The sequence below is a fragment of the Ranitomeya imitator genome, chromosome 5 (assembly GCF_032444005.1).
Source record: "Ranitomeya imitator isolate aRanImi1 chromosome 5, aRanImi1.pri, whole genome shotgun sequence".
NCBI lineage: Eukaryota > Metazoa > Chordata > Amphibia > Anura > Dendrobatidae > Ranitomeya > Ranitomeya imitator.
Window position 1 is genome coordinate 435,535,800 of NC_091286.1, and position 22,471 is coordinate 435,558,270.

General features: G+C 47.3%; 1 protein-coding gene across 2 annotated transcripts in view; it reads right to left on the reverse strand.

Moving 5' to 3' along the window:
- The window catches only part of LOC138638115 (probable cation-transporting ATPase 13A5), a 371,860-nt gene that overhangs the window by 208,477 nt on the left and 140,912 nt on the right, over nucleotides 1-22,471 (reverse strand). For both annotated transcript variants that reach the window (XM_069727135.1, XM_069727137.1), the window contains exons 11-12: nucleotides 13,942-14,099; nucleotides 12,269-12,457 (exon numbers count right to left, since the gene is read on the reverse strand). In XM_069727135.1, the coding sequence (XP_069583236.1) occupies nucleotides 12,269-12,457; nucleotides 13,942-14,099 (347 nt within the window). The remainder of the gene's footprint in view (nucleotides 1-12,268; nucleotides 12,458-13,941; nucleotides 14,100-22,471) is intronic.

Here is a 22,471-nt window from a genome sequence, read left to right on the forward strand (position 1 = left end):
GGGGCGTTGTTTCGAGCAGGGCAGACGCACAGGCGCAGCCAGCTAACCAATGATGTCAAAAGACGGGAAGCGCTACCAAGGGTGGTGCTGCGTATCATTAGAAAGGAAAGTCACACCTCAGGGACAGTGGAATGGTCTCAATGAGACACATTTAGTACGTGTTTAATTAAACGTGGGCAAGGAGAAAAAGTCAGCCACCTTGTACAAATGCAGCAGTACTGCTGTACAAGGTGGCTGTTATACATAGAAACACCTGGGGGGGTGGGGGCTGGTTCCCTTTAATTTCAGTTCAGGTGCCTGCATGGCGTTTGCAGGACACGTTGCCAGCTACACAGCAGGGGAACAGCTGGCGGTGCTGAACCCCACTGACACATTGACTGGTGTTTTTCTCTGTGCAGCTAGCACGTCCGGGCAAAAACTGGCAGTGTTAGAGCCCAGGGTCAGCAGGAGGAGGAGAGGAGCAAAGTGTAGGCCGAAGTTTGCACTGGTGGCAGCTTTTAGTCTGTTGTGCCAGCGTGGCTTGTGCTGGACACGATGCCTGCTACACAGCAGGGGAACAGCTGGCGCTGCTGAACCCAACTAACACATTGGCGGGTGTTTTTCTCTGTGCAGCTAGCACTTCCGGGCAAAAACTAGCGGTTTTTGAGCCCAGGGGCAGCAGGAGGAGGAGAGGAGCAGAGTGTAGGCCGAGGCCTGCACTGGTGGCAGCTTTTGGTCTGTTGTGCCAGCGTGGCTTGTGCTGGACACGATGCCGGCTACACAGCAGGGGAACAGCTGGCGGTGCTGAACCCCACTAACACATTGGCTGGTGTTTTTCTCTGTGCAGCTCGCATTTCCGGGCAAAAACTAGCGGTGTTAGAGCCCAGGGTCAGCAGGAGGAGGAGAGGAGCAGAGTGTAGGCCGAAGCCTAGTTGAACCAATTTCAAAAGTTACCTTTAACCCCCCCTCAGGTGTTGCAAGGTACAAGAACCACACCTTGTGCAGCATTAATGCTGCACAAGTCAAAGGTTGCTCTATTAATTTTGCTCCTTGCACACGCTGAATAAAACACGTACACTATTTAGACCATTATACTGTCAAACAGTAGTGGAGGCGTGACTTGTCTTTTTAAGGAGACGCAGCACAGGTGTCAAAATTTACACCTAGGTGCTGGGTGCAGATTCCTGAGCGTTGTTATTTGCTGTACAGGAGTCTGCACTATTGTGATCCCTTGGCCATGCGCTGTGAGCGCTGCCTGTCTTCTCACCTCATTTGATGTTGGCCGGTGCGGTTAGCAATGGCTATGAATCCCAGGCCCGCAGTGTGTTTTCAATTAATCACACTGCATGGCTGGGATTCGTGGCCTTGTGCAGTAAATATGTTTGCCGCTCACACATGTCCTTACACCTGCTTCAGACTGGGCGGCCTCAGCCGATCCCTTATCGCCTACCACGGCCATGAGGCCGCACAGTCTGAAGAAGGCGGAAGGAGATGAGTTAAGACAGGCGAACATATGCACTGCACATGCCCATCAATCACACCCTCGCAGCCAAAATATATGAGACAACGAGGGGGGTTGTGTCGGGCATGGCGGACGCACAGGCACAGGCAGCCAACCAATGATGTCAGAAGACGGGCAGCGCTACCAAGGGGGGGGTGCGTGTCATTAAAAAGGAAAGTCACACCTCAGGGATATTGTAATGGTCTGTAATGAGACACATATTTTACGTGTTTAATTCAACGTGGGCAATGAGAAAAAATCAGCCACCTTGTACAAATGCAGCATTACTGCTATACTAGGTGGCTGTTATACATAGAAAGACCTGGGGGGGTGGGGCCAGGTTCCCTTTAATTTCAGTTCAGGTGCCTGCATGGCGTTTGCAGGACACGTTGCCGGCTACACAGCAGGGGAACAGCTGGCGTTGCTGAACCCCACTAACACATTGGCTGGTGTTTTTCTCTGTGCAGCTAGCACTTCCGGGCAAAAACTAGCGGTGTTTGAGCCCAGGGGCAGCAGGAGGAGGAGAGGAGCAGAGTGTAGGCCGAAGCCTGCACTGGTGGCAGCTTTTGGTCTGTTGTGCCAGCGTGGCTTGTGCTGGACACGATGCCTGCTACACAGTAGGGGAACAGCTGGCGCTGCTGAACCCAACTAACACATTGGCGGGTGTTTTTCTCTGTGCAGCTAGCACTTCCAGGCTACAACTGGCGGTGTTATAGCCCAGGGTCAGCAGGAGGAGGAGAGGAGCAGAGTGTAGGCCGAAGCCTGCACTGGTGGCAGCTTTTGGTCTGTTGTGCGAGCGTGGCTTGTGCTGGACACGATGCCGGCTACACAGCAGGGGAACAGCTGGCGGTGCTGAACCCCACTGACACAATGGTGGGTGTTTTTCTCTGTGCTGCCAGCACTTCCGGGCCCCAACTGGCGTAGTTAGAGCCCAGGGTCTGCAGGAGGAGCAGAGTGTAGGCGGAAGCCTACTTGAACCAATTTCAAAGGTAACCTTTAACCCACCCTCAGGTGTTACAATGTTGAAGAGCCACACCTTGTGCAGCAGTTAAGCTCCACAAATTAAAGGTTGCCCTTTAAGTTTTGCTCATTGCACACGCAGAATGAAAGACGTACACAATTTAGCCCACTGAACAGTAGTTCAGTTCTGTATTGGAGGCGTGACTTGTCTTTTTAAGGAGACGCAGCACAGGTGCACATAAATAACGCCTTGGTGCAGGGCGCAGCCTCCTGAGCGTTGTTATTTGCTGTACAGGAGTCTGCGCTATTGTGATCCCTTGGCCATGCGCTGTGAGCGCTGCCTGTCTTGTCACCTCATTTCATGTTGGCCGATGCGGTTAGCAATGGCCATGAATCCCAGACCCGCAGTGTGTTTTCAAAAAATCACACTGCGTGGCTGGGATTCGTGGCCTTGTGCAGTAAATATGTTTGCCGCTCACACATGTCCTTACACCTGCTTCAGACTGGGCGGCCTCAGCTGATCCCTTATCGCCTACCACGGCCATGAGGCCGCACAGTCTGAAGAAGGCGGAAGGAGATGAGTTAAGACAGGCGAACATATGCACTGCACATGCCCATCAATCACACCCTCGCAGCCAAAATATATGAGACAACGAGGGGGGTTGTGTCGGGCAGGGCGGACGCACAGGCACAGGCAGCCAACCAATGATGTCAGAAGACGGGCAGCGCTACCATGGGGGGTGGTGCGTGTCATTAGAAAGGAAAGTCACACCTCAGGGACAGTGGAATGGTCTTAATGAGACACATTTTGTACGTGTTGAGTTCCACGTTGGCAAGGATAAAAAGTCAGCCACCTTGTACAAATGCAGCATTACTGCTGTACAAGGTAGCTGTTATACATAGAAACACCTTTGGGTGGGTGGCAGGGTCCCTTTAATTTCAGTTCATGTGCCTGCGTTGCGTTTGCAGGTCACGTTGCCGGCTACACAGCAGGGGAACAGCTGGCGGTGCTGAACCCCACTAACACATTGGCTGGTGTTTTTCTCTGTGCAGCTAGCACTTCCGGGCAAAAACTAGCGGTGTTTGAGCCCAGGGGCAGCAGGAGGAGGAGAGGAGCAGAGTGTAGGCTGAAGCCTGCACTGGTGGCAGCTTTTGTTCTGTTGTGCCAGCGTGGCTTGTGCTGGACACGTTGCCGACTACACAGCAGGGGAACAGCTGGCGGTGCTGAACCCCACTGACACATCACCTAGTGTTTTTTCTGTGTAGACAACACTTCCAGGTGGCAACTGACAGTGTTGAAACCCAGGGATTCAAAGAGGAGCAGAGTGTAGGCCGAAGCCTGCAGTGGAGCAAGTTGAAAGGGAACCTTTCACCCCCCCCCCCAGGCATTTGTTGCTGAAAGAGCCATCTTGTACAGCAGTAATACTGCACATGGAAAATGGTGGCTCCGAAAATTATGCTCCTTGCAAACGCTGAAGTACACACTCATATAATGTGTCCCCTCACACCGTCAAACCGTCCCGGAAGTGGGACTTTCCTTTGTAATGTGACACAGCACAGCCGTCATTCCAACCCCCTTGGTGCCGTGCGCCATCTCCTCAACGTTGTTTGGTTCTGTCACGGAGCCCGCACTGTAATGTTATCCCTTGGCCATGCACAGTTAGCGGTGCCCGTCTTCTGATATCATTTAGGTGTCAGGCTGGCAGTGCCTGTGCGTCCATGCTGCCCGAGTTCCAACCTCGCAGTGTCATCTAATGTAATCCCACTGCGGGCCAGGGATCCATGGGCACGTGCAGTGCATATCATCGCCTCTCACTCACCTCCTTCCTGCTTCTTCAGACTGTGCGGCGTCACGGCCGTGGCATGCTATTAGGGATCAGCTGACGCCGCCTAGTCTGAAGAAGCGTGAAGAAGGGGAGTGAGAGGCTAGTATATGCACTGCGCATGGCCATGGATACCAGGCCCACTGTGGGATCACATTAGACGACACTGCGAGGTGAGATTTCGGGCAGCGTGGACGCACAGGCGCAGCCAGGACGACAACAAATGATGTCAGAGGACGGGCAGCGCAAACTGTGCATGGCCAAGGGATAACATAACAGCACAGGGTCCATGACGGAATCAAACAACGCTAAGGAGGCAGCGCACGGTGCCAAGGGTGTAGCAATGACGGCTGTGCTGCGTCACATTACAAAGGAAAGTCCCACCTCCGGGACGGTTGGACGGTGTGAGGGGACACATTACATGAGTGTGTAGTTCAGCGTTTGCAAGGAGCATAATTTCAAGAGCGACCTTTTCCTTGTGCAGTATTAGTGCTGCACAAGGTGGCTCTTTCAGTAACAAACGCCTGGGGGGGGGACAGGTCCCCTTATATTTTTGTTGTGCCAGCGTGGCGGTCGCATGACACGTTGCCGGATACACAGCTGGGGATCAGCTGACGTTACTGAACCCCAATAACAGAGGAGCGACTGTTGACTGTGCAGACAGCACTTCCAGGCACCAACTTGCGGTGTTAGAGCCCAGGGACAGCAGGAGGAGCAGATTGGAGGTATTGCCGCACACACAGCTGGGGATCAGCTGACGTTACTGAACCCCAATAACAGAGGAGCGACTGTTGACTGTGCAGACAGCACTTCCAGGCACCAACTGGCGGTGTTAGAGCCCAGGGACAGCAGGAGGAGCAGATTGGAGGTATTGCCGCACACACAGCTGGGGATCAGCTGACGTTACTGAACCCCAATAACAGAGGAGCGACTGTTGACTGTGCAGACAGCACTTCCAGGCACCAACTGGCGGTGTTAGAGCCCAGGGACAGCAGGAGGAGCAGATTGGAGGTATTGCCGCACACACAGCTGGGGATCAGCTGACGTTACTGAACCCCAATAACAGAGGAGCGACTGTTGACTGTGCAGACAGCACTTCCAGGCACCAACTGGTGGTATTAGAGCCCAGGGACAGCAGGAGGAGAAGATTGGAGGTATTGCCGCACACACAGCTGGGGATCAGCTGACGTTACTGAAACCCAATAACAGAGGAGCGACTGTTGACTGTGCAGACAGCACTTCCAGGCACCAACTGGCGGTGTTAGAGCCCAGGGACAGCAGGAGGAGCAGAGGAACAGAGTGTAGGCCGAAGCCTGATTGGAGCAAGTTGAAAGGGAACCTTTAACCCCCCCCCCAAGACGTTTGTAGCTGAAAGAGCCATCTTGTGCAGCACTAAGGATGCAAAAGGAAAAGGTTGCTCTTTTAATTATGCTCCTTGCAAACACAGAAGTAAACACTAAAAATGTGTCCCCTAATACCGTAAAACCGTCCCGGAGGTGCAAATTTCCTTCGTAATGGGACACAGCACAGCTGTCATTCCTATCCCCTTGGTGCCGTGCGCTGCCTCCTCAGCGTTGTTTTAAGCTGTCACGGAGCCTGCGCTGTTCTGTTATCCCTTGGCCATGCCCAATTAGCGCTGCCTGTCTTCTGACATAATTTGGTGTCAGGCTGTCAGTGCCTGTGCGTCCACGCTGCTCCAGATCCCACCTCGCAGTGTCGTCTAACGTAATCCCACTGCAGGCCTTGGATCCATGGGCATGCACAGTGCATATCCTCGACTCTCACTCCCCTCCTTCCCTCTTCTTCAGACTGTGCGGTGTCACGGCCGTGGCATGCTATTAGGGATCAGCTGACGGCGCACAGTCTAAAGAAGGCGGAGGGAGATGAGCGAGAGCCCGAGGGGAAGATATGCACTGCGCATGCCCATGGATCCCAGGCCCGCAGTGTGATTCAATCAGAAGACACTGCGAGGCGGGATCTCGGGCAGCGCGGCCGCTCAGGCGCAGCCAGCCTGACACCAAATTATGTCAGAAGACAGGCAGCGCAAATAGGGCATGGCCAAGGGATAACAGAACAGCGCAGGCTCCATGACAGCTTAAAACAACGCTGAGGAGGCAGCGCATGGCACCAAGGGGGTAGGAATGACGGCTGTGCTGCGTCACATTACGAAGGAAAGTCCCAGCTCCGGGACGGTATAACGGTATCAGTGAACACATTTTATAAGTGTTAAGTTCTGCGTGTGCAAGGAGCTAAACTAAAAGAGCTACCTTTTCCTTGTGCAGCATTACTGCTGCACAAGATGGCTCTTTCAGTAACAAACGACGGGGGGGGGGCAGGTTCCCTTACATTTAGGTTGTTGTGCCAGCGTGGCGGTCGCAGGACACATTGCCGGATACACAGCTGGGGATCAGCTGACGTTACTGAAACCCAATAACACTGGGTCGTATGTTTTTACTGTGCAGCCTGCACTTCTGAGCCGCAACTGGCGGTGTTGGAGCCCAGGAATAGCAGTTCAGGTGGTAGAAAGATGAACACAGCAGGAGACCTGGATGACACCCAATTACTTAATCAGGCAGAGGAGTGGCAAATTCCTGCGAGATCCAGGCCTTGTTCATTTTCAGGAAAGTAAGCCGGTCAACGTTATCGGAGGATAGTCGCATGCGACGGTCTGTTAGTACACCACCTGCGGCACTAAAGACATGTTCCGATAAGACACTAGCCGCAGGGCAAGCCAGCACCTCCAATGCATACTGGCTTAGCTCTGGCCATGTATCCAGCTTAGAGACCCAAAACTTGAACGGGGAAGAGCCGTCTGGGAGTACAGTAAGAGGGCAAGCCATGTAGTCTGTCACCATTTGACGGAACCGTTGCCTCCTGCTGACTGGAGCCGCCGGTGATGGTGTAGACATTTGGGGCGGGCACACAAAAGTGTGCCAGAGTTGTGCCATACTGGGCTTGCCTTGGGCAGAGGCACTGCTTCTTTTCCCTCTTTGGGCAGAGCCTCCCCCACTGCCTCGACGCACTGAGCTGCTTTGTAAAGCACTAGCAGCACTCCTCTCAGTTGGACTGGAGAAGATGATGGAATTCACCAGTGTGTCGTGGTACTCCCGCAATTTACGCTCCCGGGTCAACGCTGGGATGAGGGTTTGGACGTTGTACCGGTAGCGAGGATCGAGGAGGGTGAACACCCAATAATCAGGCATGTTGAGAATGTGGTTGATGCGGCGGTCGTTTCTCAGGCACTGCAGCATGAAATCCACCATGTGCTGCAGACTGCCAACTGGCCCAGAAACGCTGTCCCCTGCTTGAGACATGATCTCTGCCCGCTCGTCATCACCCCACCCTCGCTGTACACACTGACCACTGGACAATTGTGTCGCTCCCTCCTCTGGACGGAGCTCTTCCTCCTCCATTGACTCCTCCTCATCCTCCTCACAAAATGGCCCCTGCGTACCCCTTTGTGAGGAACCACGTGGCGCTGACTCTCCAGAAGCTGATGGAAAAGGTGACTCCTCATCCTCCACCTCTTCCACAACATCATCCCTTAACCCTTGCAAAGTTTGCTGAAGCAGGCAGATAAGGGGGACAGTCATGCTGACTAGTGCATCATCTGCACTTGCCATCCGCGTGGAATAATCAAAAGGACGCAAAACCTGGCAGACGTCCTTCATAGTGGCCCACTCTGTGGTTGTGAAGTCTGATCGGCGCTGACTGCGACTTCTTTGCGCCTGATGCAGCTGGTACTCCATAACTGCTTGCTGCTGCTCACACAACCACTCCAACATATGTAACGTGGAATTCCACCGGGTAGGTAGGTCACATATGATGCGGTGTTCCGGAAGGCGGAATCGGCGCTGCAGAGCAGCAATGCGGGATCTTGCCAAGCTGGAACGCCGCAAGTGAGCACACTCTAGGCGGACCTTGTGCAGCAGGGCATCAAGATCCGGATAGTCCCTCAGAAAACTCTGCACAACAAAATTGAGCACATGTGCCAGACATGGGATGTGAGTGAGGTTGCCAAGGGCCAAAGCTGCCACCAGATTTCGGCCATTGTCACACACTACCATGCCTGGCTGGAGATTCGCTGGCAGTAACCACACATCGCTCTCCTGCTTGATGGCATTCCAGAGCTCCTGCGCTGTGTGGCTTCGATTCCCCAATGAAACTAGTTTCAAGACGGCCTGCTGACGTTTTGCCACGGCTGTGCTCATGTCGGTCATAGGTAAACGTTCACGGGTCCATGTGGAGGTGGACTGTGACGGCTCCTGCAGAGATGATTCTGAGGAACTTGTGTAAGAGGAGGAGTCAATGCATACAGACTGGATTCCTGCAATCCTTGGAGTGGGCAGGACACGTCCTGCGCCACTCGCACGATCTGTACCTGGCTCAACAACATTAACCCAATGGGCAGTGAGGGAAACGTATCGCCCCTGTCCATGCTGACTGGTCCACGCATCGGTGGTGAGGTGGACCTTGCTACTGACGGCGTTCAGTAGCGCATGTTTTATGTTTCCCTCAACATGCCTGTGCAGGGCAGGGACAGCTTGCCTGCTGAAGTAAAAGCGGCTGGGCACCTTGTACTGTGGGACTGCCAATGCCATCAAGTCACGGAAGCTGTCAGTCTCCACCAGCCTGAATGAGAGCATTTCCAGGGACAACAGTTTGGCAATGCCTGCATTCAGAGCCTGTGCTTGGGGGTGGTTGGCCGAGAATGCCCGCCTTTTCTCCCATGCCTGTACTACCGATGGCTGTAGAGTAGACTGGGAGTGTGAGGATGACTGGGAAGGTGGTGCTGTGGGTGGAATTACACAAGGTCTCTGGACAACAGTGCCAGAGGTTCTTCCATGGCGATCCTGGGAGGAAGCCAAACCAGCTGTGCGTGAGCTGGAGGAAGAGGCAACACGAGCTGAAGGGGTGGTAGCTGCCGCTGTTGGTTGGCCTACATCTTCAGTGTGTTTCTGTAACTCCACCGCGTGCCTGGTCCGCACATGTTTCCACATATTTGTGGTATTGAGGTTGCTGACACTTTTCCCTCTTTTGACTTTCTGATGACACAGCTTGCATTTGACAAAACAAATGTCATCTGCAACTGTGTAAAAAAAGGACCAGGCACTGCAAGTCTTGGGAGCACCCTTTTTGGCTTTGGAAAGAGACAGGCTCCTAACGGGTGCCAAAGTGGAGGCTACAGGCTCCGAAGTCTTCCCCTTCCCTCTCCCTCTTTGGCCCGTAAGGGGAATCTCTTCCTCAGAGCTGCTCCCACCACCTTCCTGTTCCTCACGCCACGATGGGTCAACAACCTCATCATCTCCACTACCCTCTGCCACCAACTGCTCCTCCTGGGTAGTCTCGGCAGCACAGTACGCACCAGAAAGCGGCACCTGAGTTTCATCATCAGATGCGTACTGCGCTGTGGTCACCGGAGGCACTGGCCCACCCGCCTCTTCAGAGTCAGAGAGACAAAGCTGTTGGGCATCACTGCACACTGCCTCTTCTTCCATTTCTCCAATGCTGCTTGGCTGGCCCCCTGTTTCCAAGCCAAGAGATTTAGAGAACAGAAGTAGAGACGGCTCCTGTCCTGGGCTCTCTGACTGCCTGGCCAATTTGGCAGGTGGTAAAGAGACAGATGGCTGCTCTCCAGTGCTCTGTGCCTGAGAGGATGTGGCACTAACTGAAGTCGATGCCGAGGCGTTAGCTGCCATCCACCCGACAACGGCTTCAATTTGATCTTCACGCAGCAGCGGTGCACGGCGCTCTCCGACAAAGCTGCGCATGAAGGACTGTTCCCTGCTGAAACTGAGTGACGACGAGTCACCGGTGCCCGCAGCAGGCACAGAATCACCACATCCTCTCACTGCTCCTCTCCCTGCTCTGCGCCCACGCCCACGTGCCTTACTCCCTGCCCTCTTCATCTTGGTTGACAGATAAAGATAAGCAGAAAAGTACTAAGGCCTTAGTGTGCTTATTCCTGAAATGCTCCTCCTAACAGGTGTAAGAAACACTAATGTTGTAAAGTGTGGACTAAGCTTTATTATTTTTCAAATGTGGCCTACACAAGTGTTAAGTGGTGTTTGGTGAACTTTACTTTTTTTTTTTTCTGCAGATCGGACTACAGAGCAAGTTTAACTCACACAGGGACCGTGTAGACAGCCGTAAACGGCGCTGTAAGGCCCAAAAACCCTCCTCTAGGTTATCCTATGTAGTGTTTTTCCACTATTTAGCTGGAGACGGGTGGAAAGACACTAATAGGAATTTTTTTAAAAAAATTTTAAACAGGTTGCACTATTTGAAAAAAAGGAAATTTTTTTTCAAGGTATGAGGCAGTAACGCACCCTGAGCTGAATCCAACCGGCTATGGCTGCACACAGACTACAGGGCGAGCTGCGCTCACACGGAGACCGTGCAGACAGCCGTAAACGGCGCTGCAAGGCCCAAAAAACCCCCTCTAGGTTATCCTATGTAGTGTTTTTCCACAATTTAGCTGGAGACGGGTGGAAAAACACTAATAGGAAATTTTTTTTTAAATTTTAAACAGGCTGCACTATTTGAAAAAAAGGAAATTTTTTTTCAAGGTATGAGGCAGTAACGAACCCTGAGCTGAATCCAACCGGCTATGGCTGCACACAGACTACAGGGCAAGCTGCGCTCACACAGAGACCGTGCAGACAGCCGTAAACGGCGCTGCAAGGCCCAAAAACCCCCCTCTAGGTTATCCTATGTAGTGTTTTTCCACAATTTAGCTGGAGACGGGCGGAAAAACACTAATAGGAAATTTGAGAAAAAATGTGCAGCAGGCTGCACTATGAGCAAAAAAGGACAACTGTGTGAGGCAGTGTGAACCCCCCCTGAGCTGAATACAACCGAGTATATGGCTGCACACAGACTACAGAGTGAGCTGCACACACACACACACACACAGAGACCTTGCAGAACGCTGTTAAAACAGCGCTGCAAGGCAAGAGCAAGGTGAACAGTGAAGAACACACAGCGTTTTGCTAAATTAGCCTTGGGAAAGGAAAATAAAGCAATTAGCTATCTCAACTGGCCCTCAGTTAGAACACAGCGTCCTGTCCCTAACTGAAATCACAGCAGAGTGAGCGCAAAATGGCGGCAGCGTTTTTTATAGTGCAGAGTGACATCATTTCAGCAGCCAATCACAGCCTTGCCAGTACTTACATGCCCACCATGCTAAACAGGATGTGCCCACACTTCCAATCATTCCTCATTGGCTGCTGCGTTCAGTTTGAATTCTGGGAACTTCCGATTCCGGTATCCGATACGCGGGAAGTATCGGAATTCGGTATCGGAATTCCGATACCGCAAATATCGGCCGATACCCGATACTTGCGGTATCGGAATGCTCAACACTAGCTGGAAGGTAAATTTAACACTAGCTAGCTATAGTTTCTGACTGATATACAACTGCCTAGCTAACTAGCTAAAATCTTGCTGCTAACAGTGCCAGTGTCAGGAGCAGCCTCTCTATGCTGTAACAGTGTAAAAATGGTGCTAAAACAAGATGTCAACTCTTTATATCGAGAAGGACATGTGATTTCAGCAGCCAATGACACAAGCCGTTGTGTCAGAACATTGTGGGAGTTTCCTGCGCCCTGATTGGCTAGCCGCAATGTGCACACATAAAGATAGGGTAAACAAATGACTATTTATAAGAACGCCAAGCCTCTGAGCATTGCAAACCCCCTCCCTTCATCAAACAAGTGTCAAACACTCATGATACGTCACCATTCTTGCCGCTAAAATGCTGAAAATACTTTTGTGGCAACGCAACTATTTTCTTGCACTTTTATCGAACGGTACCGATTTTTTCCAATTTTATAAAAATTTTCTCGTTTCCAATCGCGAATTTGACTGTGCCATATTCATACCTAAGTTATGTTTGGCGATCATTTTCCGAACAATTTCGCTCATCATTAATCAGTATTGAATAGATAAATAGTACAAATATCATCAAGGAACCACTAAAATAGATAAACCAAATGGAACTTACTTTATCAAAACACATAAGATTCAACTGCCCAGCTAAATTGATCCGCTGAGGACTAATACAGAAGATGTCTTGTTTTTTCAGCCTTGTTTGACCGCACAGGAGACAAATCGTAATTGATGCAGGAAGCGCTGCATTAACCCCAACAGTTAGCATTAAAAATGACATTAGCACAATGTCATGAACACTGGCCTGGAAAAGCAATACAAGTGTTTTTTAGTAACTTCATTTGATGTATTTTGATACATTGTTACACAAAAAAATCTCAGTGAAATTATAGAAATATGTTTCTAAAAATGATTTGGTCACAAACATCGCATAGAAATAAATTAAAAAGAAGATGGCACCATAAAACAGTTATCCACCACCTACAACTTCCATATCTGGTATTGAAAGACACTGCTATTATGGAAACCATCAAAATTCACCACCTATGATATCCATATCAGGTATTGAAAGACACTGCTGATATGCAAACTATCACATCCGTTAACAGGTAACATGCACACATGGAAAGTAATGTTCTTTTCTATTCTCTTATTTTAATTAAGACAACAAGTTCATAACAGGTATGCACACTGGGCTCAACATCAGCTGTGTCTCTCAGTACCTGGTGTACAACTGAAAGAAGCTGGATAGCCATTTTAATTATTTTAATATCTTACAGAGATTTCAGCTAATGTCTAATTTTTCTATATTGGTATTGCATAAATCCATGTGCTGGCCAATTAAATAATCTACTGAATGTAGCAATACTCCATTAATTTAAGTCTCCATAAATAGAATCTACCTCATAACTATGTTTTAGTGGTGGTGATTAGAAATGAACAAATATACACTTCACCAAATTTTCCTAACAAATTTGATTTGCGATGAGTTATGTAACTAATTTTATTTAATTAAATGCCTCGAATATATGTATAACACTCTGAATTCTTGTTAGAGTCTACAGAAACAGTTTTGAGTTCTGTAATTCAAACAAACCTTTTTATTATCACAACGACATCACCCTAACTGGCTATACGAAAATGGATGGTAAGTGTTGGTAACTAGCAGCTTATTTAACCACACACTGCAGTTTCCGACTTTGTAAGATACTTATATTGTATGAACCAGGGGTCTCAAACTGCATTCCTCGAGGGCCTCAAGCCATGCTTGTTTTCAAGATTTCCTTAGCATTGCACAAGGTGCTGGAATCATTATCTGTGCAGGTGGTTAAATTATCACCTGTGCAATACAAAGAAATCCTGAAAACATGACCTGTTTGTGGCCCTCGAGGAATGCAGTTTGAGACCTCTGGTATAAACGGTCTAAAAATTATCCCTTTTCAGAGTCAGATGCATTCCTTGGTGTTGTTTATGCAGTCACAATGCACACAAAAGAAGCCATGGCATTTTCACAAAGTTCGGTGCAAAAATGATCCCTGTCGTGGGAGTATCAATAGTTTTGCACTTTGCTAAACAAGGAATCAGTATCATATGATTGTGTTCTGGCCTTTGTGTTTTATAATGTTATTATATCTATGATGGTGTCTTCATCTTTTTTTCATGCACGCTCACAAGTATGTGAGAATGACTAATGAACTACAAAACCATATAAGCATAAGCAAATTTAAACAACAATAGTAAGAAGGACTAAATATTGTCATACTGTTTTTATGATACATAGTAACTTACCCCATTCTTCTTGTGCACAGCTGCAGTGTAAAAAACTCCAAATATAGAAAAAGCCACAAGTACCATGAGAAATCTAATGGCCTCTCTATGCAGTTTAACACTCATTGGTTTGTTATATAGAATGGCTCTTACTAGATCTCCTTTTGCAGTATTGAATCCTAAACAATACAAAAATATTATAAAAAATATTTACATGTCAAAGTCCAATTAACCTTTTCTTTTATTTATAGCTATGTATTTATTGAAAATTTTCACAAATGCAGAATTAACAAATTACTTTATGACAACAATATACTTAGTAAAGTTTCAAAAGTAAGCTCAAATCTTGAGCTAAATAGCTGAAAAGATTTTTGTAAGAGAAAATTAAAATAACAGATGAAACATCAAATCATGAGAAGAAAGTACAGGACACACACAAAATCAAATGTACTATTTTAAATTAAAGTAAATGATATATTATTGTTTTGCTTAAATTACCATGTTTTCTAAATTGAAATGACGAAGAAAAAAATATTTCAGTAATTGTATTCATTTTTTAGAGATGAGTACATCTTTTGAAATTTGAATTTACCAGCTTCATTGAATCTTTAAAACAATCAAATCTGCCATGAATCTGTTTGTGAAACATAATCCTGCAAATATTTTAATCTACTATATAAAGCTGAATGTGTGTGTGTGTGTGTGTGTGTGTGTGTGTGTCCGGGATTGGCATCTGCACCGTCGCAGCTACAGCCACAAAATTTTGCACAGTCACACGTCTGGACCCCGAGAGCGTCATAGGCTATATTGTGAGGCGAAATTTTAACCCCGCCCGTTCCAATTCACCAAACAATTTTGCCCCTATCTACATAATGGGGAAAAAAGTGAAAGGAAAAGTGTTGGAAGCGTCGCAGCTACAGCAACAAAATTTTGCACAGTCACACATCTGGACCCTGAGAGCGTCATAGGCTACGTTGTGAGGTGAAATTTTAACCCTGCGCTTTCCAATTCACCAAACAATTTTGCTCCTATCTACATAATGGGGAAAAAAGTGAAAGGAAAAGTGTTGGAGGCGTCGCAGCTACAGAAACAAAATTTTGCACAGCCACACGTCTGGACCCTGAGAGCGTCATAGGCTACATTGTGAGGTGAAATTTTAACCCTGCGCTTTCCAATTCACCAAACAATTTTGCCCCTATCTACATAATGGGGAAAAAAGTGAAAGGAAAAGTGTTGGAGGCGTCACAGCTACAGAAACAAAATTTTGCACAGTCACACGTCTGGACCCTGAGAGCGTCATAGGCTATGTTGTGAGGTGAAATTTTAACTCCGCGCTTTCCAATTCACCAAACTATTTTTTCCCTATCTACATAATGGGGAAAAGTGAAAGGAAAAGTGTTGGAGGCAAATTGACAGCTGCCAGATGTGAACAAGTGGGACTTAAAGAATGAGAGCGATGGCGCCAAAGAGTATATACCGTACAGTTGCTAAGGTTGGACCCCGACATGGAATACTCACCACACGGGGATATGAACACACACACAAAATGCGCCACACACTACCACGTGCTTGAACACATATACCACCTTCAGCACACATTTCACCACACATACGCCAACCTCGCCACATAAAAGTCGAAACACAAAAGTCGCCGCTCAAAACTCACCACGCGCAAAACTCGCCACATGCAAAAAATAGGCTCACGCAAAACTCGCCACAAGTGCAAAACTCACCTCATGGAAAACTCGCCACACGCAAAACTTGCACATGCGGAAAAATTGCCATATGCACAAAATTTGCAACACATGCAAAAGTTGCCTCACACAAAACTTGCACATACTCAAAAGGCACCAGACATAAAACTCACCACGCGCAAAACTCGCCATGCGCAAAACTTGCTGCACACAACTTGCTACACTAACCTGTCACATGCAACTAGACACACAAAAAGTTGCTACACGCATGTTGCCACACAAAACTCATCTCACAAAAGTCGCTACATGCATGTCGCCACACACAACTCAACACACAACTTGACAAACGAAACTCGCCCTAAAACACACACAAGTCTGGTATTATCCTTCAAAAATAAAAATCTGATTAATAAGCAGACAAACTACAAGAGCAACAAATGTACCATATAGGAAATACAGCAGCTGTCAGTCACATGACCTGTCTATTATGTGCATGTGTGAGCTAATATATACTGCCAGGGGGAGGGCTTCCTGTTGGCTGGGGATTTATCAGGCTGCCAATTTATCTTACAAATACTGAGGTAAAAATACTGAGCAAATAACGTGTTAACGAGGTCTAATACAGGAGATCACACAGGTATATACTATAGACAGGGGAGATGACACAGATATATACTATATACAGGAGAGATGACACACAGGTATATACTATATAAAGGAGGAGATGACATACAGGTACATACTATATACAGGAGGAGATGACATACAGGTATATACTATATACAGGAGGAGATGACACACAGGTATATACTATATACAGGAGCAGATTACCTACAGGTATATACTATATACAGGAGGAGATGACATACAGGTATATGCTATATATAGAAGATGACATACAGGTATATACTATATACAGGAGGAGATGACACACAGATATATACTATATACAGGGGAGATGACACACAGGTATATACTATGTACAGGAGGAGATGACATACAGATATATACTATATATAGAAGGAGATGACATAAAGGTATATACTATATATAGGAGGAGATGACATACAGGTATATACTATATACAGGGGAGATGACACACAGCAGGTATATACTATATACAGGGGAGATGACATACAGGTATATACTATATACAGGAGATGACATACAGGTGTATACTATATATAAGGGAGATGACAAACATGTATATACTGAGGTGAAAATGAGAGGTGTGAGGTGAAAATGAAAAGGTGTGAGTGCAAAATGAGAGGAGTGAGGGAAAATAGTGTAGTGATCGGAAAATGACAGATGTGAGGTCGAAATGACAAGTGTTAGGCGGGAATGAGAGGTGTGAGGGAGAAAATGAGAGATGTGAGGGGGAAAATTAAAGATGTGATTGGGAAAATGAGAGGCGTGATGGGAAAATAAGAGAAGTGACGTGCTATAACTAACCACAGATATTTACTATGCCCAGGCAACGCCGGGCTCTTCAGCTAGTTGCTCATAAAAGACATGCTCTATAACACTTGACAATCTCCTATGACTATACTGACCCACTTTTAAATTCATTAATGCAAACACAGTCTTAATGTTAATGTAAAACTGATTTCAACTTATCTTGTTAACTCCTTTCTGCCATCGGACGGAATAGTATGTCCGATGTCAGAACCCCCACTTTGATGTGGGCTCCGGCAGCGTGCCCGCATCAAAGCCAGGACATGTCAGCTGTATTGAACAGCTGACATTTGCCTGCAGTAGGTGCAGGCGGATTTGCGATCCGCCTGTGCCTATTAACTAGTTAAGTGAAGCTGACAAACTGACAGTGGCATTTAAAATAAGTGCTTCTGGCTGGAAATGCACGCATCGGTGACCCCGTCACGTAATCGGGGATCATCAGTGCATCGGCATGACAACTAGAGGTCTCCTGAAGACCTCTATGGTTGTTGATGCCAGATTGCTATCAGTACCACCCTGTTGTCGGCGCTCATAGTAATGCTGTAATTCTACTACATAGGGGCGATCTGAGCATCGTCTCTATGTAGCAGAGGTGATTGAGTTATGGCACCTTCTAGCCTCCCAAAATAAAAGAAAAATGTTTTTAAAAATCTGAAAAAAGAATAAAGGTTTAAATCACCCCCCAAAATAAAACAATAAAAAAAATCAAACCTACACATATTTGGTATCGATGTATTCAGAATCGCCTGACCTATCAATTAAAAAAGGATTAATCTGATCGCCAAACAGTGTAGTGAGAAAAAAGTCAAAAAGCCAGAAATACGTTTTGTGGGTCGCCGCAATATTATTGCATTAAAATGCAATAACAGGCGATCAAAAGAACGTATCTGCACCAAAATGGTATAATTAAAAACGTCAGCTCGGCATGCAAAAAAAAGCCCTCACCCAACCCCAGATCACGAAAAATTAAGACTCTACAGGTAATGGAAAATTGTGTAATTTTTTTTTTCTTTGAAAAGTTTTTTTCCAACTTAGATAAAAAAGAAACTAGACATGTTTGGTGTCAATGAATTTTAATATAAACATAAGGATGAATGACCTTGGGGAGATCAAAACATCCAACACCGCAGAGACACCATCACGTGTTTCTCAACGCAGTGATCCAGAACACTGCTCCCATCCCTTATGGGAAATATACAAATGCATGTAGAAAAGCCACGGAGACATCATCACGTGTTTCTCAACGCGAGCAATAAATAGCCAGGTCTTTCACCGGGAAGGAATAACCACGGGAAGGGCAGCATCCAAAAAGGAAAACCACCTATGCCAAAACATGGTATGCATCCACAGACAGCTGTTTCGGGGTATTTGCCCCTCATCAGTGTTGCCCCTCACACTGATGAGGGGCAAATACCCCGAAAAACTCCAGTCATTCAGGGTAAATGGATGGTAACCGATAATAACCAGAGATGAGCAAATAATTTACTCCTATTATACAAAAATCCAAATTCAACAAAATGCGGATCTTATGTAAATTACTTATCACCAATTTCAGAATTGTAAAAGTCAATCAAAACGTAAAAAAAAAATAAACCTTCTATCCACCACTTTGGACCCTCCTTTTCACGTATCCAGCCCTTGCTGCATCTTCAGATCACCTCTGTGATTTGTCCCTCATGAATATGAATACAATGATTTGATGCATTAGAAACGTGGCAAGTTGTAGGTTGGACATTATCATATAGAGGTTCTCGGATCCAGTCCTTTAATTTTATTCAAATTCATGAGAGACAAATCACACATCTTAAAGGGAATCTGTCACCCCCAAAATCGTATATGAGCTGCAGCCACCGGCATCAGGGGCTTATCTACAGCATTCTGTAATGCTGTAGATGAGCCCCCGATGTAACATGAAAGATGAGAAATAAGGTTATATTATACTCACCCAGGGGTGGTCCCACTGTGGACCGGCCGAATGGGAATCACAGTCCTGGTCTGGTGCCTCCTATCTTCATATGATGACGCCATCTTCTTGTCTTCCTGTCGCTGCTCCGGCGCAGGCATACTTTGTCTGTCCTGCTGAGGGCAGAGCAAAGTACTGCAGTGCGCAGGCGCCGGGAATGGTCATGATCAAAAAGATGAATGTAATTAAAAATAATATCACTGAAAATGCCATCTTGATCAAGACGCCAAACAGCTCCATCAGTGGAAAAATAAAAATGTTATAGCTCTCAGAATAAAGCGGTGAAAAAATATATTTTTTTGTATAAAAGTCTTTATTGCTTAAAAGTGCTAAAACATAAAAAAGAGATAAATGTGGCATCCCTATAATTGGAGATGAGCGGTGTTCAAGTCGAACCGTTCGCCAATTTCAAATTTGAGCTGTTTTGGGCGGTGTTCGAATCGTTCGTCGAACTCGAACAATTTGCTTAAAATTCGGCTGTTCGAGTTTCTGTTCGATAACTGTTCGTTCACCAAAAGCCTAACTTGATTTGCACATTAAAACTGTTTTTCATTTTTCATAGACTGTTTCAATGTATAGTGGGCGGAGGGGGCCGGGGATAGATCTGTGCTTAAATAATGCCGATCTCCAATTTTTTTTTCTTTCCCGCATTTACAGTGGGGCGGTGCAGTCTCTCAGCCTATCAGCAGTGCACACACATACACAGCAATGTGCATGTGATGCACACAAGCAAGGGCATGTGTCATTGGCTGTGTATGTCACATGTCCTTGCCCTATTAAAACTAGCCATATTCCCCATCGCCACCATTTCCTCACTGCTGCAGCTTAGTGTTAACGGCACTGCTGCTGCTGTGGGTGCTATACAGTCAAAGAGTCTTTTTTTGCAAGCAAATTTTCTGACAGATAGGTTTAGGGAGTCGGGACTAGTTGTAATATCAGCCCTTTTCAGGGTAGGTTAAAGCAAGCAGTTAATAGCACTTTTTGCCAGGCAGGTCTGTGCCAGTGCTGTGCAAGTGTTTTTCATAGCATTTGGTGTAATCTAGCTCAGCCAACCCTTTTGGGCTAGTAGCATTGCCTGGTAGTCATCTGAGTAGCCCGTGAAGCTAACTACACCGCCAGTGTATCTCAATTTTTACTGCATCTAACCCAGTAAATCGTTTGGACCTAGCAGCAGTGACTGCACATCAGTGGAGTAGCCCGCCTGTGAAGCTAACTACACCGCCTGTGTATCTAAATTTTTACTGCATCTAACCCGGTAAATCATTTGGGCCTAGGAGCCATGTCTGCACGTGAGCGGAGTAGCCTGCCTGTGAAGCTAACTACACCGACTGTGTATCTAAACTTTTACTGCATCTAATGCAGTAAATAGTTTTGAGCCTAGGAGCAGTGTCTGCACGTCAGCGGAGTAGCCCGCCTGTGAAGCTAACTACACCGCCAGTGTATCTACATTCATAATGCATCTAACCCAGTAAATCGTTTTGGGCCTAGGAGCAGTGTCTGCACGTCAGCGGAGTAGCCCGCCTGTGAAGCTAACTACACCGCCTGTGTATCTACGTTTATAATGCATATAGCCCAGTAAATCCTTTTGGGCCTAGTACCACAGTTTGGTGCACTCAGCTCTGCTCAGTTTTCATCCATCGTTTTTTGTGCCAACAACTACAGATACAGAGTTGCCAATTAGTTAAGCACCAAAATGAGAGGCAAAAGGCCTGCTGCTGGTGGAAAAGGGAATAGGCGTGTTGGAAAGGGAAAAAAAAGGTTGTGTCCGTGGGGTAGGTGGTAAAGCAACAGTAACATCTGCAGAAGAAAGACCATCTTCTAGCCAAAGTAAAATGTCTACTTCTTTTCGTGTACAATCTGATATGATCCCTTTCTTACGACCATCGCTACGAGCATCGCTATGAATTCCAGATGAGGCACAAAAACAGCAGGTGCTTGAATGGATATCAAGTGCTCGTTCAAGTGGGCTCTCCTCCATGTCAACTTCAACATCACAACTACTCCAGTCCTCAGAGGTGTCACCGCAATCGCACTTGCTTCCTCACAGCTCCCAAGTCTCCAGCCGCCCGTCTGAGTATCGGGTAACACAGATGTTTGAGTCTGCAGAGCTGTTTACTCATACTATAGCCTGGGAATCAGAGGTCTGCTCCAGAGCTTCTGTGAATCCAGACGAGGAAATGATCTGCACTGATGCCCAGAATCTTTGTGAGTTGGATCCAGGCCCAGATGAAGAAGGTTCTGAGCATAATGTAGACCCTTGTTCCCAAACTGTAACTCCTGTTGGTGGAGACAATGAGGAAGATGATGATGAGACTGAAATAAGTGATTGGAACAAAAACTTGACTTTTCGGTCGGGGCATTAAGAGGTTGGCTCTGAGGACAACGGGTGTGAGAACACACAGGATGATGATGACGAGGTTGGAGACCCCACTTACTGTCAATCCACAGTCTGCCAGTCCATGAGGTCAGCAGAGGAGGTGGAGGAGGATGCTAGTGACGAGTCTGATGACAAGGTTAGGTTGCGCCTTCCTGGGCAGAGACGGAGTACTGGAAGCACGTCAACAATTGCAAATCTGGGTGCGGCCCTTTGCCGGGGCAATGTCACACACGTGCCTTGTATGGCTCACGTTTTGAACCTGGTTGTCCAGTAATTTTTATCCCACTATCCTGGACTAGATGGGCTTCTGCAGAGGTCATGGTCGCTGTGTGCTCACTTCCGCCGTTCGCATTCCGCAGCTCAAAGACTTACAACTCTAAAGAAGTCGTTAGGCCTGCCAGTTCACTGGCTGAAATGCAATGTGCCCTTAAGGTGGAATTCAACTCTGTACATGTTGCAGCGACTGTGGCAGCACCGATGAGCCCTGGTGCAGTACATTATGATGTATAGCCTGGGCCATCGAGATCCAGAGGTGGGGCAAATCACGCTGCAGGAGTGGTCTCAGATCAGGGACCTATGCACCCTTCTGCACAGTTTTGAAATAGCGACGAAGATGTTTAGTGCTGATGATGCCATTATCAGCATGACTATTCCAGTGATTTACATGCTGGAGCACACCTTATACAGTATTCGGAGTCAGGTGGTGGAACATGAGGAGGAGGAGGAACAGGAGAAGTCAAATGTGGAAGCGATAATATCTCCAAGGTCCAGACGGTCGGCAGTACCAACGCGGCTGGCATTGGAGGCTGGGGGAGAGGGATTACCAAGGGCGCATGGTAGCAGCCAAACTGTTGAGGAAGGTGCAGGAGGCGAGGAAGAAGTGGAGGATGTACTGGTGCTGGGCATGGAAGACTCATCAGATGAGGGAGACCTTTATCAAATTCCTGTTGTGCGAGATTGGGGGGAGAGGGCAGAGGAAGGAAGCATGATTCTCATCTCACCGCCACCAAGACAACAAGGACTTGATTCTCCTGGATGCGCAAGACACATGAGTGCCTTCTT